The 23,638-nt window shown below is 51.2% G+C and overlaps 1 protein-coding gene across 3 annotated transcripts in view; it reads left to right on the top strand.

The window, feature by feature from the left end:
* The window catches only part of RUNX1 (RUNX family transcription factor 1), a 270,729-nt gene that overhangs the window by 177,697 nt on the left and 69,394 nt on the right, over positions 1 to 23,638 (top strand). For all 3 annotated transcript variants that reach the window (XM_056109312.1, XM_056109311.1, XM_056109313.1), the window contains one exon: positions 21,853 to 21,957. In XM_056109312.1, coding sequence (XP_055965287.1) covers positions 21,853 to 21,957 — 105 coding nt within the window. The remainder of the gene's footprint in view (positions 1 to 21,852; positions 21,958 to 23,638) is intronic.

Here is a 23,638-nt window from a genome sequence, read left to right on the forward strand (position 1 = left end):
AAGTTTAATTGAGGAAGGTAGGATAGTTTGTTTTGAAAAATTCACTTTATAATAGTGTATTGATATGCTTATGAATAAAAGTTATTTCAAGTATAATAAAAAGACCTAATAACCATAGATAAGTATTATGTTGAAAAAATTAAGGAACATCAAAGAACATTTAAACATATGTGTGATCATTACTCATAGAAGCATTAGAAAAAAATAGAAAATCTCTGTGATTGAGATACATTTATTAGTTGAATAGAGGAAGAGGTGAAGTTGTGTTGTTGGGGGGGGCGTCACTGTCCTATTTTAGATGTCTGAAGCATTTTTAAATGAGAATTATAGGTGGAGAAAATAAGAAACTTGTAACGTGATTGAAAATATATGTTTATCGTACTAACTATGTTAATGATAGGGTAATGCTAAGAAAATTATATCCATTTATTGAAAGCAGGAGTGATGATGCTATATGGTATAAAAGCAGAAGTCATTAAATGGGTTCACTTGTTATATTAAAAGTCCCCGCCTTTCAGTAAATGGAATTCACATTATGATTCAGAGATGTGTGTTTAGAAAACATTTTGAAGGCTCTGCATGAGTAGCTGGCAGAGTGGGTGAGAAGCAATAAAAAACAAAGGTCTTACTGCCCGCTCTGTGCCTACCAGCTACTCACAATCTGAATTCCCATCTGGTGGAAGAATCTGCCATTGAGAAACTGTATCTGAAGCTTATTGGATTGCTTCTCTGAAGAAATGATTCTTTTCAGAACAGGCAGTTCTGTGGGTCTCTGTGTCAGGTTTGGCTTCTAAAAGTGGGGGAACTTTTTAACGACCCACACCAGTGACATGCAAAGTTCGGTGATTGGCTTTCTGGCACTAGGCAGTAAGCCGGCAATAATAAAGAATGAGATTTTGAAAGCTGCTTGCTTCCTTTTCTGGTATGGAGGGCTGGTCTCTCATCGCGCATTGGCCATCTCTGTTTTGAGTGGGTGACTAATAGGTGCTTTTGTTTACTTGGGTAACAGTGAACTGTTTCCCCAAGGTGTGGATTGTTTGCATTCAGCTGCCTCCTTGGTACTAGTATGCCCTTGAGTTGGTATAAAACCCCCCAGGAAAGTAGCTGCAACAAAGTCATTTTCTGATTCTCTGGAAGGGGGAATGAACTGTAGTTTGCAACTGGACACTGTGTTTGAACGGTAACTGCTTCCCATGAGGTATAAAAAGCAATCCAGGACACAGGAGACATTAATGGCACGTTTGACCTAGTTAGAGTCACCGTGTGGAGCTGGTCTTGGGTGATACGTGGGGCGCGGGGGTCTATAAAGGCCCCGATTGACTCGTCTCATAATTTCTCTCCCTAGTCATAAAAAGCAACTTGATTTTCCACTTTCAAGTGTCAACATCAAAGTCTGCCAGACCTTTTTTTTTCTCCCCTTTCTTTCTTTCTTTCTATTTTTTTGGCAATTTGCTTCCCATTACGAAGAGAGCAGATGATTCTCACTAATTTTGACAATTAGTCTCAGTCTTCCTCCCTGAATCTGGTCCTTTCAAAGTTCCATTGCATTTCATTAAGTGAGCTGAAGAGTCTCTTGAAGCTTTCATTTTCTGCTCAGAAAATATGCCCGAAAACCTCTCCCTGGCGTGTGGACGCAACCCCCCAGTGGCCCAGGAGGTCCTAGCTCTTGGCTCGCCTGGACAGTGCCAGGCCAATTTCACGTTCAGTCAAAAGCCTCTGGTCAGACAGATTGTCTCTCCGTGCTCTCGCAGGGGAGAACAAGAAACTCCCTCTTCCTTTTTGCAGCTGCTGCTCTGTGGGGATCGTAAAACCTTGTAGAAATTGTCAGAGGCTGAGCAAGGAAGGGTTTTTCTCTGTTCAACAAAACTGATCTGTCTGGGTGTTGGCGGGCATCCAGGACCACAGCCCCGAACCCTGGGTTCAGCCTGTGACTAGGCAAACCTGCCCGTCCGGCTTTCTGGGGCTCTGCTGACAATCCTGGCCCGGACACAGAGTGGGGAAGGCGTGAGCAGTCTGCGCCTTCTTCTTTTTCCCACTTCTCTCCTTTTTCTCCTGTTCGGTTGATGTCTTATTCCAGGGAGAACACGCTTGCGTTTTCCACCCAGAGATGCAGGTCTTTTCACTGCAGGAAGAGCCTGCCTTGCTTGGCACACGGTGCACCAGGGAACTGATGGTTTTCTTGGCACCATGCTTAACTCCACATTCTGGGGCCACCCGTCACCTGCCCAAAAACTCACGTTCTGGATCTAAAGGAAAACTCTCTCCCATGAGCTTCATTACCAGCCCGTGAAACGTCAGTCCCCGAGGCAGATGCTACTGATATTTTTCCGTCTCAACCAAGTGTCTTTTGGCTGCCACAGAGCGATGTTTAAGAAATTTTAGTAATGAAATCTAGGAGTGCTTCTGCCCCCGTTGGCTTAGTCAGCTGGAGAGGAATCGGTCAGTCAGGGACACGGCTGGAGTTAATTCATTTAAAACTGAGGAGGAATTTAAGCAGATGGTGCCAACCACCACGTCGTGGAGAGCGGACGGGACCACACTGCCTAAGTCCTTCTCTTTTCCTCTGACAGAGATCATCTTCAGTCTCTCGGGAATATTGGGATAGACCCTTCTACCAAGGAGGGGAGAGTTGACCATGTGTGTGCCAACATACAGTATTGCCTTTAATGCCAGCTGCTGAGACTCGTGGATTGAGCTCCCCATCCCCATTGCCCCAAGTCAAGAAGTTGTGAATTGGGAAATTTTTCTTGACTATGGGAGACTATGGGTCTGGAGTGATAGTACAGTGGGTAGGGTGTTTGCCTTACACACGGCCAACCTGGGTTTGATTCCTCCGTCCCTCTCGGAGAGCCTGGCAAGCTACTGAGAGTATCCCGCCCGCACGGCAGAGCCTGGCAAGCTCCCCGTGGTACTATTGAGGACCAAACTAACAACTGAGTCTCAAGCCTTAGATAGCTGGAAAGGGTGAAAGAAACCAAGGAGGTGACTTATCCTTGCTCCCTGCCTGCCATCACCACCACATACTCCGAGACCATTTGGGTTACACCTATGTTACAGCCAAGCCCAGTGTGTATAACTCAGAAAGCAAAATTGAGGCAGGTGAAGACTTTACAAAGCCACCAGGCATGTAGAATGGGGGGTCTCTTGCAGAAGGGAAGGGGCCCAGCAGAGGCCTCTTTTCAAAGGGGGTCCAGGCCCTGGCCTGCACAGCTGCTCTAGGAATTTCCACATTCTGATGCCCCTCAACACCAGATGTTTTATAGGTCTTTCAAACGGTTTAATTTCTGGTTGTGGAGCCAGGGAGATAGCTCAAGGCTTAGGGTGCTTGCCTCACAGACATCTGATCTGGGTTCAATCCCTGGCATCACATGCATTCCCAGCACCCCAACATTACCAGACAGAGCCCTGAAGGACCCCAAACACCATCAGGTGCGGCCCTCATGGCCCCCAGAACTGCTCTACCTGAGAAATACTGTATCCTTGGGCCCTGACATTCAATGTTCTGACTCAACTGAGCATCAGCTAGAGTACTTCCCGTAGCCCTGGGTTCCTTGTTCACTGTGGGGGAGGCTCTCCCCCACCCCACAAAATATTTCTGGGAGGAATTGGCATTGATGTTCACTTCCCCAACAACTCTTGTCTTGCCTGTTTTAAAAACTCAGCCTTTCCAAGGGCTTCTCTGCAGTGACCATTCACTCCTGAGGTTGCTCTGTGGTTATCCCACCAGACAGACACTCTCCCATCACCACCAGGGCAATTGCATTTGGGTTGCATGTTTGCAAGGGATAGCACTTTCGTGCTTCAGTTACTTTGCATTGTTTGGGGAGCGGGTTGAAGAGGCTGCTTCTCCGAGGAGAAAGAGTCCGTGGTTGGGATGGAGAGAAGGTGAGTTTGGAAAAGAAACAACTGTGCTGGTCTCCTAAACGGAAAGAGACTTGTCTCTATGGCAGGGTGACTGCTGAGACACGGTCCGCATGACTCAGAGCTTTATCTCAGGATCCAAGTCATTCTCTATCCATCCATCAGAGACTGCTAGTGGGGGGGAGGAGTGATTCATCTGACAACCCCAGAGTGGGTCTGCAGAGAAGATTCCCGAAGACATGTTGGCAGTCTCTGAACTCCAGGAGAGAGTGAAGGAGAGGCACCGAGGTTGTAGGCAAACCCACACTCTTGTTTCTGCCCCCTTGGTACTTATTCACTTGAAATAATGCCTCTACTGAAATCGGCCTTCAGACTTTAGTCTGGGTAAAGCAGGATGAAAAAAAGATCCAGTTTTCGAACACACCACGCAAGTAATTCCTTTTGAGGTTCAGGCCAAAAGTCAGTGTCCATGGTTGAATATGAACTTTCTTCCAGATCAGATTTCTCATTGTTTCACCAAAGAGAGAAAGGGTCACAACACTTTATATTCACTTTCTGGTTTTGTTTTGTTTGGGGACCATACCCAGCGGTGCTCAGGGCTTATTCCCAGCTCTGTGGTCAGGAGGTCGGCTGTAGCAAGGCAAGCACCTTACCTGCTGGACTGTCTCTCAGGCCACTCTCACGAGCCTTTCTTAAAGCAAGTTGCCCCGCCCCCCATTTCTCCTTCTAATCCTGCCCTATTTGAGTGTTGTGGCAAGGACCACAAAGAACTTTCTTCAAAACGGCACCTACCCGCCCATCTAATAATTCATCCCTTCTTGGTTTTCTTGCTGATTTTATAAAGTATCAGGCATGGCTGATGCTGTCAGACAGATTTTTAAGATCAAACACATTTGTCTGAACAGGATCCTAGAGCTGATGAGAAGAAGCTGAGTTTCTCCCTACCCACCTTTTGGGCCTTCCTTGTCAGGCAGTTTGGTTGAGGAGGATTTGGGGCGGGAACAGAGGACCATCCATCAGAAAGGGCCTCTGAAAGAAATAATGGTTGAGTGGTTTTTAGAGCTTCCTGTTTCAGCAGCAGGCGTTATAGACATAAACAGGGATCTGGCCCACAGTGGCAGGCAGTAGCACTGCTCTGGTTCTAATAAATCGGCCACATATTTTCTTTTTCGTGATGGGTGAGGAGGGGACAAGAGAGAGTGGAGAAGACTGGGTATGGAAGGGCATATTCTGCTAAAGAAAAATGGCTTGTGGAAGGGAGTGATGGTGTGTGATCTGATGATTTGCTTGCTGTTGATGATTATAAAATAAGTTCAGATCAGTGAGGGGATGTGAATGAATAGCCAAGGGTAGTCCACAGGGAGAATTTGTATGTTTTGAAGGCTATGTTGGATATGGAGCTAGTGGGGTGCATTTGTGTGTGTGTGTGTGTGTGTGTGATTGTATGTGTTGTGAGTGGGTGGGGAGGAATTTGTGTGCATGGGGATGAGTATGCATGGTTGAGTATCTTTGTGGGTAAGTGTGGGGATGAGAGAATGGAGGGATAATAGGGATGTGTGTGTGTGTGCACGCGCGTACACACGTGCTTTTGTGTGTGTGTGTGTCTGTGAGTGTCCATGTGTGAGCATTTCAGGAGTGTATGAGGTGAATGTGTCCTTATGGGTGAGTGTGGTGATGAGTGTCTGTGGATATGAGTCTGTGGGTAGAGGGAGTGTGTGGTGGAGTGAGTAGGTGAGTGAAGGTGAGCAGGGGAGGATATGGTTGTATGTGTGCATGGGGATGTATGTCCGGAATGAGTGTCTGTATGTGTGTGTGAGTTTGGGGGAATATTGTTCATGCAGATGAGTTTGGGGTTGTGAGTGTATTGAGTCTATGGGATACATACCGGGATAAATATATGAATGTGTGGGTATGTGGGTGTGGTGGTATTTTTGTAAATGTATGCGGTATATTTCAGTTTGTGTGTGTGTGGGTATGTGTCAGTGAGAGTGTGTGTGGATGAGTCTGGGGGTGTATGTGGATGAGTGTGAGTGGAGGAGTGTGTGTAGATGAAGGTGTGTGAGTATTTACGTATGTGTGATGAGTGTGTGAGTGTATATAAACAAGACGGTGTGGGTGTGCATAGGTTTGTGTGGGTGTGTGTAGGTTTGTGTGGGTGAATGTTGGAGGGAGGGAGTGTAGATGAATGGATGTCTCTCATTCCTCTGGGAAGACTCATCTCAGGCACAGTTACTCAGGGATGAATTCACACTAATAGCATCTCTGGGCCCAGAATGAGGGATCTGAGAGCTGCCTGTGGCCCCTCGTGAATCTGCTCACTCAGGGCCCTGCGGACCCCTTGCTACTCTCAGGATGAGGCTCATGAGCCCTCCCACCTTGAACCTGAGAGGAGCCCCATATTCACAGTGTTCCTCAGCTTCTGAGTGTGCGGTGCCCTCACACATCCTTGAGAAGGGGTCTTGGCTCACCCCCCACTCTCTCATCCTATACTGGGCCATGCACCATGCTAAGAATCTCACTGATGCCACTGAATTTCTTTAGGGAGGACTCAGGTCACTGTGAATCCCTAAATCAGAAGGTGATCCCAATATCCTTTTTTTTTTTTTTTTTTTGCTTTTTTTGGGTCACACCTGGCGATGCTCAGAGGTTACTTCTGGCTCTGCACTCAGGAATTATACTCCTGGCAGTACTCGGGGGACCATATGGGATGCTGGGAACCGAACTCGGGTCAGTCGCATGTGAGGCAAATGTCCTGCCTGCTGTGCTATCGCTCCAGCCCCCCAACATCCTCTTACGAGAGACTTGCAACCAAACCACTGTGTATCCCCACTGATTTCAGAAAACACCTATCCAGGGCTTTCTCAAAGATGTTGGGAATTTTCCATTTATTTCCCAGCCTGGAGAAGTCAGAAGGGTCCTACAGGAAGCAGGGTCAGAGCACAGAAGTACCACTGCCCCCAACCTGCTCCCAAGAAACCATGGGGGGCCAGGACAGGGTTGGGGGTGCTAGCCAGCCTCCTTCTACAGCAATGGTCTTGGGTGAGTGACCAGGGCACACAGATGCCTGCCTGGGTTCCAGCAGGCAATATGGGGGTTCAGGGCCCTTCCCAGAACCATGCAGGCTCACCGCACCTCTCAGTCCTCAATGCCAGCTGCCAGGAAAGGCTGGCAGGGCCCACCCTCTGTTTTTCTCAGTGCCAGTTTTTTTACTTTTGTTTCTCCACAGATGTCTTCCCTTCCTTCCGTCCAGTGCTGTAGAGTGGACACAGTCCATTTCCTCTCTGGGCCTCTCTCTCTCTCTCTCTCTCTCTCTCTCTCTCTCTTGATCTTTCTGTTTATAATGCAGGAGTACCTCATCTAACCTCATCCTATGTCTTCTTGTTTTGCTTTGGGGTCACACCCTGCAGGCTTACTCCTGGCTCTGTGCTTAGAGATTACACCTGGCAGGGCTCAGGGCGGGTCGGGGGGGTGGTGGCTAAGGGGTGTCAGGAACAGAACCCAAGTCAGCTGTGTGCAAGGCAAGTGTCTTCCCCTCTGTATGGTCTCACCTGGCCCTCCTCATCCTGAGTCTTGACCGCTCAAAAGGGTGGGTTTCCAGAACCTACCATGCGTGTCTTCCCAGATGCATGCCTTCCTCAGTACTGCTGGGAACCGCAAAGCAGTTCTATGGCAGCATCTCATCTGCCTGCCACCCATGAGTGGCATGGATGGTCTCACTCTGAGGTTCACCGCTGACCTGGCAGCCGCAGCAACAAATATGTGGGTGACGCTCAGTGAGTGGTGGGTGCCCTGTGGGCCTCGGAGTTGGGTGGCCCAGACCAGGGAAGTTCTTCCCATCCCCCATGGCTCTGGTCACTGCCACGTCAAAGACCACCTGGCCCTCCTGGTGCAGGCCTGCTGCCTCATCTCGATGCAAGGCTTTAGGCGACCAGGTTCTCACTGTAGCACTGTCCTCCCATTGTTCATTGATTTGCTCGAGTGGGCACCAATAACATCTCCATTGTGAGACTTGTTGTTACTGTGTTTGGCATATCAAATACACCACAGGGAGCTTGCCAAGCTCTGCCGTGTGGGTGGGATACTCTCAGTAGCTTGCCGGGCTCTCCAAGAGGGATGGAGGAATCGAACCCAGGTCCGCCTCATGCAAAGCAAATGCCCTACCCCCTGTGCTATCGCTCCAGCCCACCAGGTTCTCACAAAACTGAAAACTCTTGGCCAGAGAGGTAGGCCAGAGGCGAAGGCGCTGTCTGCCTGTGTTGGATCCCGACCATGTGGTTCTCCAGGCTCTGCCGGCTGTGGCCCTGCTGAGCCCGGCAGCACCATCACCAGGTGTTGGCACTGAACCAGGAGCCTGGCTGGCCAAGAACCACCAGAGGGGCCTCCTGCGCTTCCTGAGAATCATTTGAGAGACCCCACACACATACCCCAAATCAAATGTGAGTGTCTTACTGGATCTGAAAGCCTTCTTTCAGCTATGCCAGGCCTCCTGAGTGCTGACCAGCCTTCCTGAGTGCTGAACAGCTAGCGGGGCACTGTCCTGCCCTCAGCAGCCACTCTGCCTGCGGTGGCCCGGAGGTGCAGGTCACAGGGACTCTTAGAAATAGGGAATGGGCCCAGCTAGCTGGCCTTCTTTTTGGGGGAAGAGTCACTCACCATGATTTGTATGGGTTCCAGGGTTCCTCCTGGCTTTGCCATCAAGAATTACTCCTGGGGCTGGAGAAATAGCACAGCGGGTAGGGCGTTTGCCTTGCACGCAGCCGACCCGGGTTTGATTCCCAGCATCCCATATGGTCCCCTGAGTGCTGCCAGGAGTAACTCCTGAGTGCAGAGCCAGGAGTAACCCCTGTGCATCGCCAGGTGTGACCCAAAAAGAAAAAAGAATTACTCCTGGCAGTGCTTGGGGCACCATATGGGATGCCGGGGATGGAACCTGGGTCAGCCGCATGCAAGGCAAATGCCCTCCCTGCTATAACTATCGCTCCAGCCCTGCTGTCTGGCGTCTGGGGCATCCGTCTTGGACATCCATGCACCCCCATGCCCCTGGGGCTCAGTCCAGGGTGTACCAGCCCCTGATTTGGGAAGACAGAGGTTGAGAGTGAACGGTGTTCTTAGGCATGCCGTGAGAAAGATCCCTCCTGAATCACTGATACCCCCATGCAAACTCAGCGAAGGCCCCGTGGAATTGAACAGGGAGTCAAGTCACGCAGGTTTGCACAAAGGGCTGAGACTGGCTCCAGGGGCTGGGCTCTTCCAGGGCTTCCTTCGGCCTTTTTCTGTTCTGAGATTTCAGGCAAAGGAGGATTGACCAAGAAGCCTGAGTCAGCAGCCCTGTATGAGGTAGCTATGGGCTGATAGCATCCTGGCCAATGGCCGCCCCTGCTTTTCTGGCTTTACTTTCCTACCCCTCTGCCCAGACCCGCTGGTCCCAAATCCACACCTGCTCTCTACCCCCGACTGAGCCCCTGGGACCCCGGATTAGGCGTCCAGATGTAGGTCAGTGAATGGAAGCTCCAAAGAGTGAGCTCTCCTAATGAGCATGTGGGGGCCGTGTTTGTGACGAACACTGTATAGACCCCCAGGACTGCCGACTCGGGCACTCAGGCCCCAGAGCAGTTGTGCCAACTCCAGCAACACAGAGGGCCCCCTCCCAACACATGGACCAACTCTCCTCCCACATTGCCCAAACATCTCACAGCCCAAGAGACCCAACCGAGATCCTGGAAAGCTCAGCGAGATATGGTCGGAAACTCATCCTGTACCTACATCCCCGAGTGGAGGAGTCTCAGCACACAGGACAGTGTTGTCTAATGGTCAGCGCCACCAGGCAAGGCCTCTGCACTGAGAGAAGGAGTCTTGCTCGGGCACTGCCAAGGAACTTGAGGGCTGATTCTTGCTTGTTGTGGGCAGCACCCTATAGCTTGTGGGAACCAACAACCCCGATCTTGCTAACGACAAGCAGAGGGTGCCCACTGGAGAGGGGGGTAGAGCGGGAGAGAGCTGTGCCCCACCCCACCCCCAGCTTAGAACTGTGTGTCTCCAGGCAAGTTCCTTAAACTCTCTGAGCCTGACCCACTGTGTCTTTGTCGAGGCAGAGGGACGAGGCCCGCCATATGACCCGATCTAAGACATATCTTTGGGGTGCCAGGGATTGAACCCAGCACCCCACGCACATGCAAGCCCCAGGCTCTGCCACTAAGCCTCACCCACGGCTGGAGATAAGACATCTCCCAGGCGCTCCGGCATTACCTGGTGAGATTTGTTGCAGGAACATGTTGGCCATGCGGATGACAAACACGTTAAGCCTCTCACCAGCACAAACCATCAGCACCTGTACTCCTGTGTGTGGGCTCGGGCACCGTGTCCCGGAGGGGACCGGGTCCTCTGCTCCTTCCCCACTGGGTCCGACAGTCACAATAGGGTTATTTCTGCTCCTGAGTACCTAGATGGCAGATTACAATGGAGGAGATGAGATTAAACAGGGACTGTAACTTGAAGCACTGTTTTTCATGGGAAAAGAAGTTCTCCCCTACTTGGCAGTCCTGTCTTTTGTCCAAACATTAGTAGCATGCAAATATTTATGACTCATCCCCCCCACCCTCCCCCCTCAATTCCCAAGCAGAGGTGAACAATGCATGTTGCTTTTTGACAACAAGGGAGGAGAATCCTTTTGTCCTGTGGCTGAGGTGCCACGGGCAGCCTCCCCGTCGCTCTCCCTGCAGGCCCTTACAGACACCCCCAGCTCGAGCGCAGATGCTGCAGCTTGCCTGGCATGCAATCCTTGCCCCGCGAGCCATCTATTTCAGCAGTTTCCAAAAACTGCCAGGGAAGGTCCGCGCATGGTTTTCTGGTTTGGCTGCCTGTACGGGAGAAAGGGTTCCTCTCGCTGAGACTTGGAGATGTATCTTGTTCTATGGTTGTCTTGCATCCAGTGACCGGGTCCCAGGGGCTACTGCACTGATTCCTGGGATCACCTGGGAACACCCGGCCCAGGTGCTGGGGGTCTTTGGAGGGCAGTATCTGCAGAGCCTGAGCAGGGGACTGGCTCAGCCTCAGTTTTGCCCTCTGACACAATAGCAGTAGCTTTTCCTAGAGGCCTTAGGAGGTTCCTGAGGATTATGAAAAAATGGGAGCTGGGGAATGTACATGTTGCAAGACTTAGCAGCAACGGGGCTGTGACTCTCGGGGTGTCAAGTCCTAGAGCGAGACTCGCAGAGGGAGGAGGGAGACTCACAGAGGGAGGAGAGAAATGAGCAGAGGGAAGAGGAAGACCCTCAGAAGGAGGAGGGAGACTCAGAGGGAGGAGGGAGACCCACAGAGGGAGGAAGGAGACTCACAGAGGGAGGAGGGAGACTGCAGAGGGAGGAGTGAGGCATAGTGGGAGGAGGAAGACTGCAGAGGGAGGAGTGAGGCACTGGAGGGAGGAGGGAGATAAGCTGAGGGAGGAGGAAGATCGCAGCGGAGGGAGGAGGAAGGCAGCAGCGGAGTTAGCATGCCTTCGGGCCTCCTCTGCTCAGCACTGGTTTCCACTATCCGTTCCTCAGTAGCAAGGAATTTATATTCCTTAATCCTATAAGAACCTCGTAAAATGAGAGTGCCCGGGACACAGCAAGAACCTCATAAATACTTATACATAAAGGCCTGAATAATAATGAGACCGGTCACAGAACGGTTCTAGACATGTGCCGGGTCTGCTCGCAAGACGGGTCTGTGTTCAGGGTGAACTAGAGAATTTCTCCTAGGTTTAGGGCTCGTCCCCATCAGGGAAGTTCAGTGCCCCTGACTGTCTTATAAGGAGCCCCAAAGTTCAACCAGAAAGATAGGAAAAGGGGTTAAGGCAAGGGCTTTTATGCATCAACCCTGGCTTAATCCCTAGTACCCCAAGAACCTCCAGGCGTGGCTCTGAAGGTCCCCCACAACCCTCAGGTGGTTAGCACCCCATCTTTGCAGGCCCATGTGTTAAACCACTGGTCTAGTAGGCGGAAAATGGTCAGAAGGGCTCGTGGTCTCCTGCACACTGCCTGGTTATTCCCCCACTGAAGAATCCCCCAAGGCCTGTGATTCCAGCACAGATGGAGTTATTCATTCATTCTCCCATCAGATATGCGTGCTGTACCTCCATGTTCCAGGCTCAAAGACCAGACCAAAAGAAGGAGCACTTCTGGGGTAGGGGGTGGTCACTGAGGGACTGATGGTTAAGCAGACTGTGAGGTCCATGCCTCTGTAAAGAGGGGAGCACAGAGCACAAATGAGTGATGGGCATCTTCCCCAGCTAGGGGTCTGCCTGGACTATGGCTGTCTTTCTTTCTTTCTTTCTTTCTTTCTTTCTTTCTTTCTTTCTTTCTTTCTTTCTTTCTGGGGCACACCCAGTGATGCTTCCTGGCTCTGCACTCAGGAATTACTCCTGGTGGTGCTCTGGGGACCATATGGGTCTCTGGGCATTAAGCCCAGGTCAGCAACATGCAAGGCAAATGCCCAATCGGCTGTGCTATCGCTCCAGTCCTGGCCTTGGCTATTTTGGTTGCGGGATTTCAGGGTGATGAAGAGTGTCCACTTGAGGGCATCAAGAAGAGTCCGAGCAGGAAAACCAGAGTCAGGGAAGGGCACCTGCCCTGGGAAGGACAGACAGACAGCTGGGGTCAGCCGTGCAGAGGGCTGAGCCCACGAGAGCTGGCTCAGGCCTAAACCCACCCTGGGAAGTCACTGGGTCCTGGTGGGCTGGAGAGCCACCAGGGGGCCTCATCAGGGAGATGACATCACCACAGACAAATTGTAGGAAGAGGGTGGGGTCTCTGCACTTGTGGGCTCCTGCAGAGGACCTTGGAACCTCCAGTAGACCTGGAGGTCAAGGGTCACATGCAGCGCCCCTTGGTTCAGTGCCAGCTGCAACCATTTCCTCCTTGTTACTGACAGATAAATGACGCTGAACCATGTGACATTCTGCCAGGGCATGCCAGACTGATTGGAGAGTGCGAAGAGTGTTCTGGGCACGGGCGCGAGGGAGCCAGACACCTAGTGTGCCCCTTGACTTCACTGCCAGGCAGCCTGGCATCTGTCTGTGTCCCGGTGGACCCAGGCTCCCCCCACCCCCAATTTGGTCAGTGTCTTTGAGCCCAGAAACCAGTTGCCCCAGGCTGCGCCCAGCACATTCCCCAGCCTCACCCCAACTTCCCTCTTCCTGCTTGGCCACACACCCCTCGGTGGCAGCCACTCCAGGAAGAAAACCTTGGTGGTAGGAACTGCGGTGCCCGCTTCCAACTGCCAACCTAAGGCTTTGCCGCATCTCTCTGTGGTTCTGGGCTGTGGGCACGAGCAGGGTGCCAGGAGGAACTGGGCCAGACCCTGGTCACCTGGGGCCCAGTGGGTGGAGCCTGGGGAATCTGGGATCTCAAAGGACTCTCTTGGGTGGACATATTCAGAGCAGCCAACCTTAGAGGGCTGAGTTCTGGGTCTTGTGGAGAGTTGGGGCGAAAAGGATTAAAAATGTGGATCCAGCAACTGGAGCCATAGTAGGGTAGGGTGTTTGCCTTGCGCGTGGCTGACTTGGGTTCGATTCCCGGCATCCTGTCTGGTCTCCTGAGCACTGCCAGGAGTAATTCCAGAGCGCAAAGCCAGGAGTAACCCCTGAGCATCACCGGGTCTGACCCAAAAATCAAAAACCAAAACCAAACCAAAACAAAACAAAATGTAGATACACCACCAAGATATTCAGGAACCAAAATAGTCAGGATCGTTAAGGAAAGAGCTACTCAGGACCAGGACTTCTGAAGGTGAGGGTGGAAATGCTAAAGGCTTGAGCATCAGGGGCAGACCTCGGGTGGATAAATACCCTTGATGGGGCTGAGCCTCATGCCCATGTGACCTGAAAGGATGAGCTGTGATTAGAAGTGAAATCAGACCTGCTCGAGGAGCAGCTGCCCTGGACAGCCAGCCAAATTGTCCACAGATCTGGTTCCCAAGCATGACTGGCCACTCAGAGGCTCAGCGCTTGCGTGCCGGATGAAGGCATGCACTCAAACACACTCAAGCCCCCTGCCCCACTCTGCCCAATCAGTGCTACCAGGTGTGGCTCCGAGAGCCCCCAGCCACTGCACCACCTCAGTGACCAAACACTGACTCCTGTCCAGTCGACTGAGTATCACCAAGAGTGGCCTGGGGGTCCCGGGAACATTAGAACATTGTTTGGAAGCCCTCACCTCCTGCAAAAATAGAAATGAAAGCACAATTTTGCTTTCATTTTTATTTGGGTGGGGGAGGTGGGTGGGCCACACCATGCAGTTCTCAGGGCTTACTCCCACCTCTGTGCTCAGGAGTCACTCCATCCTAGTGGTACTTTGGGAACCCCATGCAGTGTCAGGGATTGAACCCAGGTCAGCAGTATAGAAGGCAAATGCCTTAACGCCTAATGCACCGTATTTGCAGCCCCAAAGCACATTGTTGATCTTCATAAAGATGAATGAAACAGTCTCCCTGTCCTCAAACCATTCATTTTTATGGGACATGGCCAGTGAAAAGGCTTTGCGTGTGTTTGGTTTCCTCGTAACTCTTTTTTTTTTCAAGTGATCTGCAGGGCCAAACAAACAAATGCTGTTTCTACGGAAAACAGAGTTCTGTATTTGAAGCACCTGACTTTTGTTCTGTGCCAACACATAGAAGGATCCCACCCCCCTGCCCCCAACCACATTTTGCTCATCTGAATGCAAATACAGTGGGATAAAGACACCATCGTGCCTTCGCCCACAGAGCAAAGTGTTTCCACAACAGCATCTAATTTCACTTCGACCTGGAGAAACCAGGGAATTCCACCCAAGCTGAAGGATCTGTACCTATTCAGAAATCCCCGAATAAATAATTATCCAGCTTCACGATCCAAAATAGTGCTGAGTATTTGGATAAGGAAATGGATGGCGAGAGAAAGTATTCATTTTGACTGAGGTTTTCCAGTGGAAAAGCGAGGCACACACATTCGGATGCCTTGTGAGAAGCGCTCCACCCACCTCTCCCCGCATCTGAGGGTGCATTTCTTTGAGTACTTAGTTACCCATGATCAAAACCAGACCCTACACCGTCTGTATGGTCAGAGAAGAATCCTTCCTGCAATATTTCTGAATCTTTGGGGGATTTCCAGGATTGGCCAAGAAAAACAAAACAAAACTGGAGGTTTCATTGGCTTTCTTGGTTTCCCAAAGCTGTAATTTTTTTCAATTTTATTTCGTTACTGTTTCCTTTTCATTCTGCCTGGGTGTTTGAAATTTAGGAGCATACTAGTTGGACCTCCCTGCAGAGATTCCACAGAAAATGGGCAAGGGATGGGGCCAGAGAGATAGCACAGTGGATAGGGTAGTGGCCTTGCACATGGTGCACCCGGGTTCCATCCCCAGCACTGCATATGTTCCTGAGAGCACTGCCAGGAGTGAGTCCTAAGTGCAGAACCAGGACTAAGCCCTGAGCGTCGCCAGGTGTGGGTCCCCAAACCAAAAAATAAAAGAAGGAAGAAAGGAAGAGAGAGAAAGAAAGGAAGGAAGGGAAAGAGGGAGGGAGGGAGGGAGGGAGGGAGGGAGGGAGGGAGGGAGGGAGGGAGAAGGAGGGAAGGAAGGAAGGAAGGAAGGGAGGGAGGGAGGGAGGGAGGGAGGAAGGGAGGAAGGGAGGGAGAAGGAAGGAAGGGAGGGAGGGAGGAAGGGAGGGAGGGAGGGAAGGAGGGAGGGAGGGAGGGAGGGAGGAGGGAAAGAAGGAAGGGAGGGAGGGAGGGAGGGAGGGAGGAAGGAAGGAAGGAAGGAAGGAAGGAAGGAAGGAAGGAAGGAAAGTTTAAAAAGGAAGATGGGTAAGGGAATGAGGTGATGGTGGTCTCCACTGAGCCATGGGACACCCCACCCTCCCCAACTTCCACCCCCTGGGGCCCTGCCTGCTTTGCATGACAAGGAGTGGGTTTCACATCCCACAGAAACCACTCCCCTAAGGAGAAGCTGATTCACAGACCCAAACCTCCAGCAAGGACCCAGAGCCCTAGAAACGGATGAAGAAACCTAAGCTGGGAGTGGGGTCACAACAGGGCAGGAAGAGAGGGTGAGTCCCCCTGGGACCTGGGAGGACGCAGGCTGATGTTCGTGGTCCCTGAGTTCCCCATCAGTTCCTCTGTTTCCTGTGCCAGGAACAGTTTCAAGTCCCGCCCCAAACCCCGTGGTTTTGGGGGACTCCATGCCGTTCATGACAAACCTGAAGGCTAGCCACTTCCCAGATGTGGAAAGGTCATGTCTGGGCAGAACGGAGGTGTCCAGCTGGGACTGGACTAGACCACAGTCAAGGGCATCAGCCTGCCAAGGCTTTTAGGCTAGTGAAGGGTGGGCTGTGTTTGTCACGGCAGCTTGGCTGCAAGTGGCCAGGGACAGACGCTCTCCCGTGATCTCTTTCCAGACTCAATAAAGTCTTTACACGTTTGCCCTGGCATTTGAGGCATGGGCTGGCATGGGGGGAAGGGGCAACCTGTGCCCACCTGGACATTATTTGGGCCTGACTTGTTGATAAAGCAGATTAGCCAGCACTGTTGTCTTTTGCAGAGGTCACTAGCTGGTGGGGCAGTGGTGAACTTGATCTCGAACTCCATGCTGCCATGTTCATAATCCCACATCTCAGCTGATGTTTTTTGGCAGTTCCCTACTTTGCTAGAATTCCCCGGGGAAGCGGGGAAGGAACCAGTCACTGTCCATCAGCTGCCCCCTCCCCCATTCCCCTTCCATCCACCTCACTCTCCCCAGCATCTCCTCTCCAGTTGGTTTTTCTGGAGCTGAGTTTCCTGTGTCTTTAGGGAGCTAGGAGCCGGGATCTAGGACGTGTTTGTTTGCCTGACTTGCACCAGTGAAACAGAGGGTCTGTCCCTGTCTCAGTTACTGCAATGAGATCTAGAGATGGAGGGCAACAAGTCTGCGCCTCCAGACAGCCTCCACACAGGCCTGTGGGCGCAGCGGGCACTGTCTTCCTGCCCACCTCTGCATAGCATAAGCGTATCTCTGATGTCGCGTGTCTTGGGCTGCTTCCGTGCGTGAGTTAAGGCGGAGTTCTCTCTCCCTGGTTGCTACTTCCCAGGTTCTTGCCAGGTGCCAGCGTCTGTGACAATGACTAACTGAGTTGTTGCTGGAACCCAGCTACCTCCATCCCATCCCTGGCACTCAGGCTGCTGTTGGCTTTGGTTTCCAGGGCTAGAAGAGCGTTTAGGTCCCTACTTTGCTTTCTCCCGTGCCCTGGTTATCCCTCCCTCTGCTCTGTGGGCACCTCAGTTTGTTTAGTGGTGGCCCTGGCTGGCCTCTCAGTGTGCTGGTCAGACCCTCTCCGGTCAAGAAGTTGCCCAGCTCTCAAGGTCAAGGGCATCCGTGGTGTTTCCCGGCCCCACCAGTCTGGGGGTGGGTGTGAGTCAGACAATGGCTCCTCCTTCGACTTCTTCTTTAGCTGCAAAGTGGTTGAGAACAACACTAGGAGGCTCACCCGCCCCCTCACCCAGCGAATGCCAGGCCTAGAGGTCATTTGAATGAGGGAATCAGGCTCCAGGGGGTGGGGGGGGCAGCCACCAGTCCTGTCAGTGCTCGCCAAGGGGGGCCGGGGGTGGTGGGCATGGCAGGTGTTTATGTTTAGGGGGGATTGGCACAGGTGTCACCACTGCGGGAGCCCTAGTCATCAAGGATGGTGCCAGAGTGGGTGGGAAGGGTGGGAGAGGGATAAATAAATAATGAAGTCCCCTGAGTGACTCATATTACTGTGCCCAAAGGCCTCCAGTCTCCCCATCGCATGCCCAGCCCCTTGGTGGGAGAGTCAGGTAAAGTGGCATCTCTCAAGACAGGGCACATAGACTGAGGGTGAGGGTGATGGGCACGGAGTCCACCCGTCCTGCCCCGTGGGGTTTATTTCCCTCATGAAGCAGCCAACTTGTGGTTGAATGGGTTTCCTGGCATCCATGAACTCTCGGTGCCCGGACTTCGGTCCCAGGGAAGGGCATGGGAAGGCTCACTCTGGCTGTGGGGACACAGTTAGGTCCTGGAGAGCGGCAGAGGCTTGGATGTGGATGAGGACTCAGGCTACAGCGAGGGCAGGGCATTCGGAGGCAGCAATTTAGGATCTGGTGGCAGTAAGAGTGAAGCCGGTGAGAAGTCCGGGGTCTGGCTCTGTGATTTGGGGCCAGCAGCCTACCCTCTCTGAATCTTGGCTCTTTTCTCCCTATGGGTCGAGGGCCAGGGCATCTGCCTTTTGTTTCTTTCATGGGAATGTGGCAAAATCCGTTGGAAATTGTCTATGGGAAGGCATTTGAAGTGTGGGATGCTGTGGGTAGATCTAAAGATGCCGGAGAGATGGGACAAGAGTTAAGGATTATTCCTTGCACGCAGCAGACAAGCAGAGGAGAGCACTATCTTGGTCCCCTGAGCCCCTCCAGGAGTGAGCACAGAGCCAGGAGTAAACCAGGGGCACCCACAATGTGGTCCCAACTCCAGAATGTCCGTGTACAAAGAATGTCATGTACAAAGGCACCACGTCTTGCTTATGGCCTAGGAGACCATGAACAGGACAGAGAAAGCAGGGCACCCCCGCCCCCCCACGGACGGTTTCACATGTCTCTAGCTCATCTAGCCCCCAGTGACATTTTGTGTTTGTGCTGGGCTGAACAGTGATCCTGGAAGTATAAGCACCGAGGCTGGAATGTGGCTGATTCCAGGAAGACCCCCCAGCACCCCGCCACCCCCCCCCCCCAGCCAGCATTGCCTGCTTCAGTCCTAGGGAGCCCTCAAGTACCAGGGAACTGGCCGGGATAATCCTATAATAATAAAATTATAAATAATAACACAATAAAATCCTGATAATCCCAGTATCCCCCTGACTCTACAGGACCCAAATAGCACCAAATCCTTGGCATTAAACCAATTGACTGAGATCTATTGGGGGAGGTAGGGCATTTCCAGGACTCCTGAGCACAGCTTGGGAGAACTTCCACCCCGCCCCACCCCCCAAAAAATTAAAAAGGTACACGTCTTCTGGGAACCGCAGGCCTACATAAACGTGACCTTATTTGGCAGCTAGTGTTGTCACCAAGTTAAGGAAGGTCCTGTTGAGTGAGGTGGTCTGGGGCTCACTGACCAGTGTCCTGTGAGCAGAGGGAGACTGGGAGACAGAGCCCCCACCGCCCCCACTCCCACGCAGAGAGTGGTGATGCCAGCACAGGAGTGGGCAGGCTTGGAAGGAGTCACGGGGTCCTGGAAGCCTTCTTGGGAAACTTCCAGGCCCAGGTCTTGATCTTGACCCTCCGCACCCAGAGATGTGATTCTTGGTGTGTCCAGCCGGCCAGTGGGCAGTCCTGACAGGAAAGGTTCCATGCATTTTCACAATCTCAGGGTTGCCATGAGGAAGCACCCAGGGCTGGGGCCCTGGAGGATGCCACTGCCCTAAGATCACAGCAGGGGTTAGAACATGACTTGGGCTGTTTCTTGCAAGGCCCAAGTTTGCAGGCCCGGAAAGAGATTTGGAGAGATTAGATCAAGGCTCCCACCTCCTGGCCCCATGCAGGGCAGATTGGCCTGCTCCCAGGGATCTTTCTCTCTCTCTCTCTCTCTCTCTCTCTCTCTCTCTCTGTTTCTGTCTCTCTGTCTCTGTCTCTCTGTCTCTGTCTGTCTCTTTCTCTCTCTGTGTCACTTTCTCTGTCTCTCTGTCCTCTCTCTCTCTCTGTTTCTGTCTCTATCGCTTTCTCTTTCTGTCTCTGTCTCTCTGTCTCTCTCTGTCTCTCTGTCTCTGTCTGTATGTCTGTCTCTCTCTCTCTCTCTGTCTCTCTCTCTCTCTCGCTTGTGTGCCCAGCAGACAGGCGAGTTGACAGTCTGGTGGGCCCTCTGGTTTTGAACACAGTCTCTTCTGAATGTGGTCTCGCAATGGCTCAGAGGATGGGTGTCCGGGCTTCTTTCCCTTTCGTGTCTTTAGGTTTCATTTCATGTGACCAGATTAAAAGAAGGAACTGAGTTCATACTGAGAACTGAGCTAAGCACGATGAGGGCTCTCTCACCCTCAAACAGAAGTATCGTAAAAGAGAGTACTACAGCACATGCAGACAGACACACATACATAGCACATGCAGACAACACAAACACAGCACATGCAGACAACACAAAGATACAGTACATGCAGACCACACAAGCACGAAGGAAGCATACACAGATGACACAAGCACCCTGAACACACCACAGACAACACAAAAACAGTACTCACAGATTACACATGCTACAGACAGCACATGGCCACACAGATAACACATCCCACAGACACAAGTACAACACACATACCGTGGACAACACATACCATGTGTAACACAGACACACAAAAAAGACAATACACCATAAACAATACATACCCCCAACATACACAACCACATACAGCACAGATACATAGAACACACACACACATCATATACAACACAGACAATACATACCTCAGACAACACAAACGCACAACACATGTAATACATACCACATATGCAACACACATGATTCTGTAAGGTGCAGAAAGGTCTATTAAGTCATCTTCCAGGGGCACTGGAGAGATAGTACAATGGGTAGGGAGGGTACTTACTTGCCTTGCACACGGCCAACCGGGTTCTATCCCAGGCAACCCACATGTTCTCCTGCATCCACCGGGAGTGGTTCCTGAGTGCAGAACCAGCAGTAACCCCTGAGCACGGTTGAGTGTGGTCCAAAATCCAAAATTTAAAAATCACCTTCCCGGACACCCTGGACCTTTGCCAAAGGTTTGCTAGTCAGAACTCAGTTGGAATCCATCCCCTGAAATACTCGGTTAATAAGAAATATTTAAAACTAATGACATTTTACATTAGTATTTATTTGATTAATCTTAATTGTTAATGCATTTCTGTTACTAATATAAGATTTGTCTTGATTAGGATGTTTATATATTAGTATGTTATAATATTAATTAGTCACCGTCACGGTCCTCCCATTGTTCATCGATTTGCTCGAGTGGGCCCAGTAACGTCTCCATCATGAGACTTGTTGTTACGTGTTTGGCATATCAAATACATCACAGGTAGCTTGCCAGGCTCTGCCGTGTGGGCGAGATACTCTCAGTAGCTTGCCGGGCTCTCTGAGAGGGGCAGAGGAATCAAACTCGGGTTGGCCATGTTGGCCGCTTGTAAGGCAAACGCCCTACCACTGTGCTATTGCTCCAGCCCCAATATTAATTAGTAAGATATTTTATTCCATTAATGACACATTTATGTTGGTGTATATATTAAAACATAAACATTTAATGAATTTTAAGTTATTAAATGTGATGCCATTAAGCACATATGCAGTGAAGATATGCCACATTTCATAATTGTTTGTGAAATGTTTCTATGTAAATGCAAGTGTCTGTTTATCCTGATAGAGAGGCTTGAGCCTATCAGTTATATAGCCTATTTATTAACTATACATTGGAGTCTGGCTAAGCCCATGACTGTCTCTAATGCCCTCCAAAATAATATTTTCAATCAATTAAAATCCCTATTTTAAGCATATAGGGCAAGTAATCTGAATTTAGTCTGTCTTCCGCTTTAAGAATTCTTTCTCACTTAATCCTCATAGGTGCAAAAAAACATCAGAGAGGGAAGACAAAATTGGGATTTGCACTGCTTTTTTGCCCTGTGTTTATATACAGGGGAAATGGGAGAAAATACAGTAGAGTGATCTTATCCTAAGGGTTTTGCCTTGAAAGAAAAATATAAAAAATTAAAAATTAAAAAACAAGAAATCTGTCAAAATTTTGTGTTGTTTACTAAAGATTAAAGGGGCAAGGAGGGGGAGGGTGGGGTGCATTGTTACCTGGGACAATGTAGGTGTAGGTTCTGAAATGCAGACCACACACCCTCCAGGGGTGCAGGAAATACCTGCCCAGTTGCCAGGTTGGACACGGAAGCCAGTGGCTGGCCACCCCATGGGCATCCCTTATCCTCACACGTTCTCTTCCGTGTTCCCACAGGGAAGAGCTTCACTCTCACCATCACCGTCTTCACCAACCCACCACAAGTGGCCACCTACCACCGGGCCATCAAAATCACCGTGGATGGACCCCGAGAACCTCGAAGTAAGTGAGGCCTTGCCGAGGCTGGTACTCTTGGGCACCGGGGACCATGTTTTGGAATTCTTACGTTGGACAAACATGGCTCAAATAAGGCTAAGAGATTGGTGTGCCATGTGTGTTTGTTGGTGGCGGGGCACATTAGCACTGGGTTTAGGAACAGCTCTGGGTTCTTGAAGGACTCAGGACCATTTCAGGGATGCCTTTGATGAAAGACTGGTCTCTCCAGGACAAGATAAAGCTCACTGGGGTCAGAAACAAGCAGATAATTGAGGAGTGGCCTGGCCTACAGGTGGCCAGCAGGGGCCAGGGGATCAGGAGGAACACAAGGCACCCATTTACCTTCCGGATGGGACCCTTGTCAAGTTGTTGAGATCAGAAGCAGAAGCTTTGGAAATAGTTTGCTTTCTGTGGGCCTCAGAAGAAAATCCTGTTGCCAGATGATTTAAAAATAGGGGCTAGGAGGGCACAGAGAGGAGTGACTGGGGTGAGGGTGGTGGGGAGACAATCGGTAAATATAGAATGATGGTACCCCGAAAAAAATAGCTCCTGGGAGGAAGACTTTTTGAAAAGGGAGTGGAGTTGTTTAGTCTGCACAAGAGCCGTCTTCACGGTGACTTAATGACTACCTTTGAGTAAACATGGGCGAATGCTTTTTTTCCAGAGCCACACCCTGGCCCTGGCAGGGGGCCGCCTCCCAGGCTGAGGAGCTGACAGGAGCCTTAGTAGGGCCCAGGTGGAAAATCAGAATTCCCTCTTCCCAGGAGCAGGGACATTCAGAGTGGGAATGTGGGAATCCTGTTTGACCCTCCCAGGCGCAGGAAGATGGGGAAGTGTAAGAATAGAAGAGCCAAGAATGAGTTCTCCAGGAAGAGGGGGTTGGGGGGGGGGCAGCAGCTGCTTCTGGCTTTCTCACCTAAGCCTGGGGCACTCCTGGAATCTCTCTGAACCTCACTTCCCTTGCCTGTAAATTGGAGATAATGATGAACTGCAGTAGAAGGATGACTGGGAGCCCAGCACAGAGAGTTGCCTTAGGAGGAGGCATTAGGACCCCAGGGGAACAGACTGCCTGCGTCTCTAGCAGCTGTCCACTCAGGGGTGAGGGGTATGGGTATACCTTCTCATGGCACAGGCCTCTATGGGGGCCCCAAGGCCGCCCCCCAGGCGGAGCCCATCTGTAGATCCATCCTGTGTTCCCAAGGCCCCGTGGCTCTCTTCTTGCACTGCTATAGGACCCGGAATGGGCCATCCAGCACTCTGGACCATGCCTGGTACTGCTTCAGCTTTACTCGGGGCCCCATAGCAGGCAGCGTCCCCCTGAGAACCCCCATGGCAGCAGGAGAGGACAGCAGCGCTCCTTGCACCAGGTCCAAGTGCCATGTGGCCCACCTCTCTCCACTTCTGACCTTATTTTCTCCTGCTCAACTTCTGCTCCTTAAGCCCAGGGAACCTTTCTGGGCCTGCCCAGACTCAGGGAACTCTGGGAACTCAGTAGTATTCTTCGATATCAGGTTATGTATGAAAATCCAGCCATAGGATCACACATATACCATCAAACCCAACACGGATGTTCCAAAGTCAACTATTAATAATAGTCCCTCTGGCTCAGACAAAATAGGTTTACTGAGTAAGCACCTTGGAGTCACACAGCCCATCTCTTGGACAGCCCCAGTGCAAAGCTACCCTC

Source organism: Sorex fumeus, unplaced genomic scaffold (assembly GCF_029834395.1).
Source record: "Sorex fumeus unplaced genomic scaffold, SorFum_2.1 ptg000265l, whole genome shotgun sequence".
In the NCBI taxonomy this organism is placed as follows: domain Eukaryota; kingdom Metazoa; phylum Chordata; class Mammalia; order Eulipotyphla; family Soricidae; genus Sorex; species Sorex fumeus.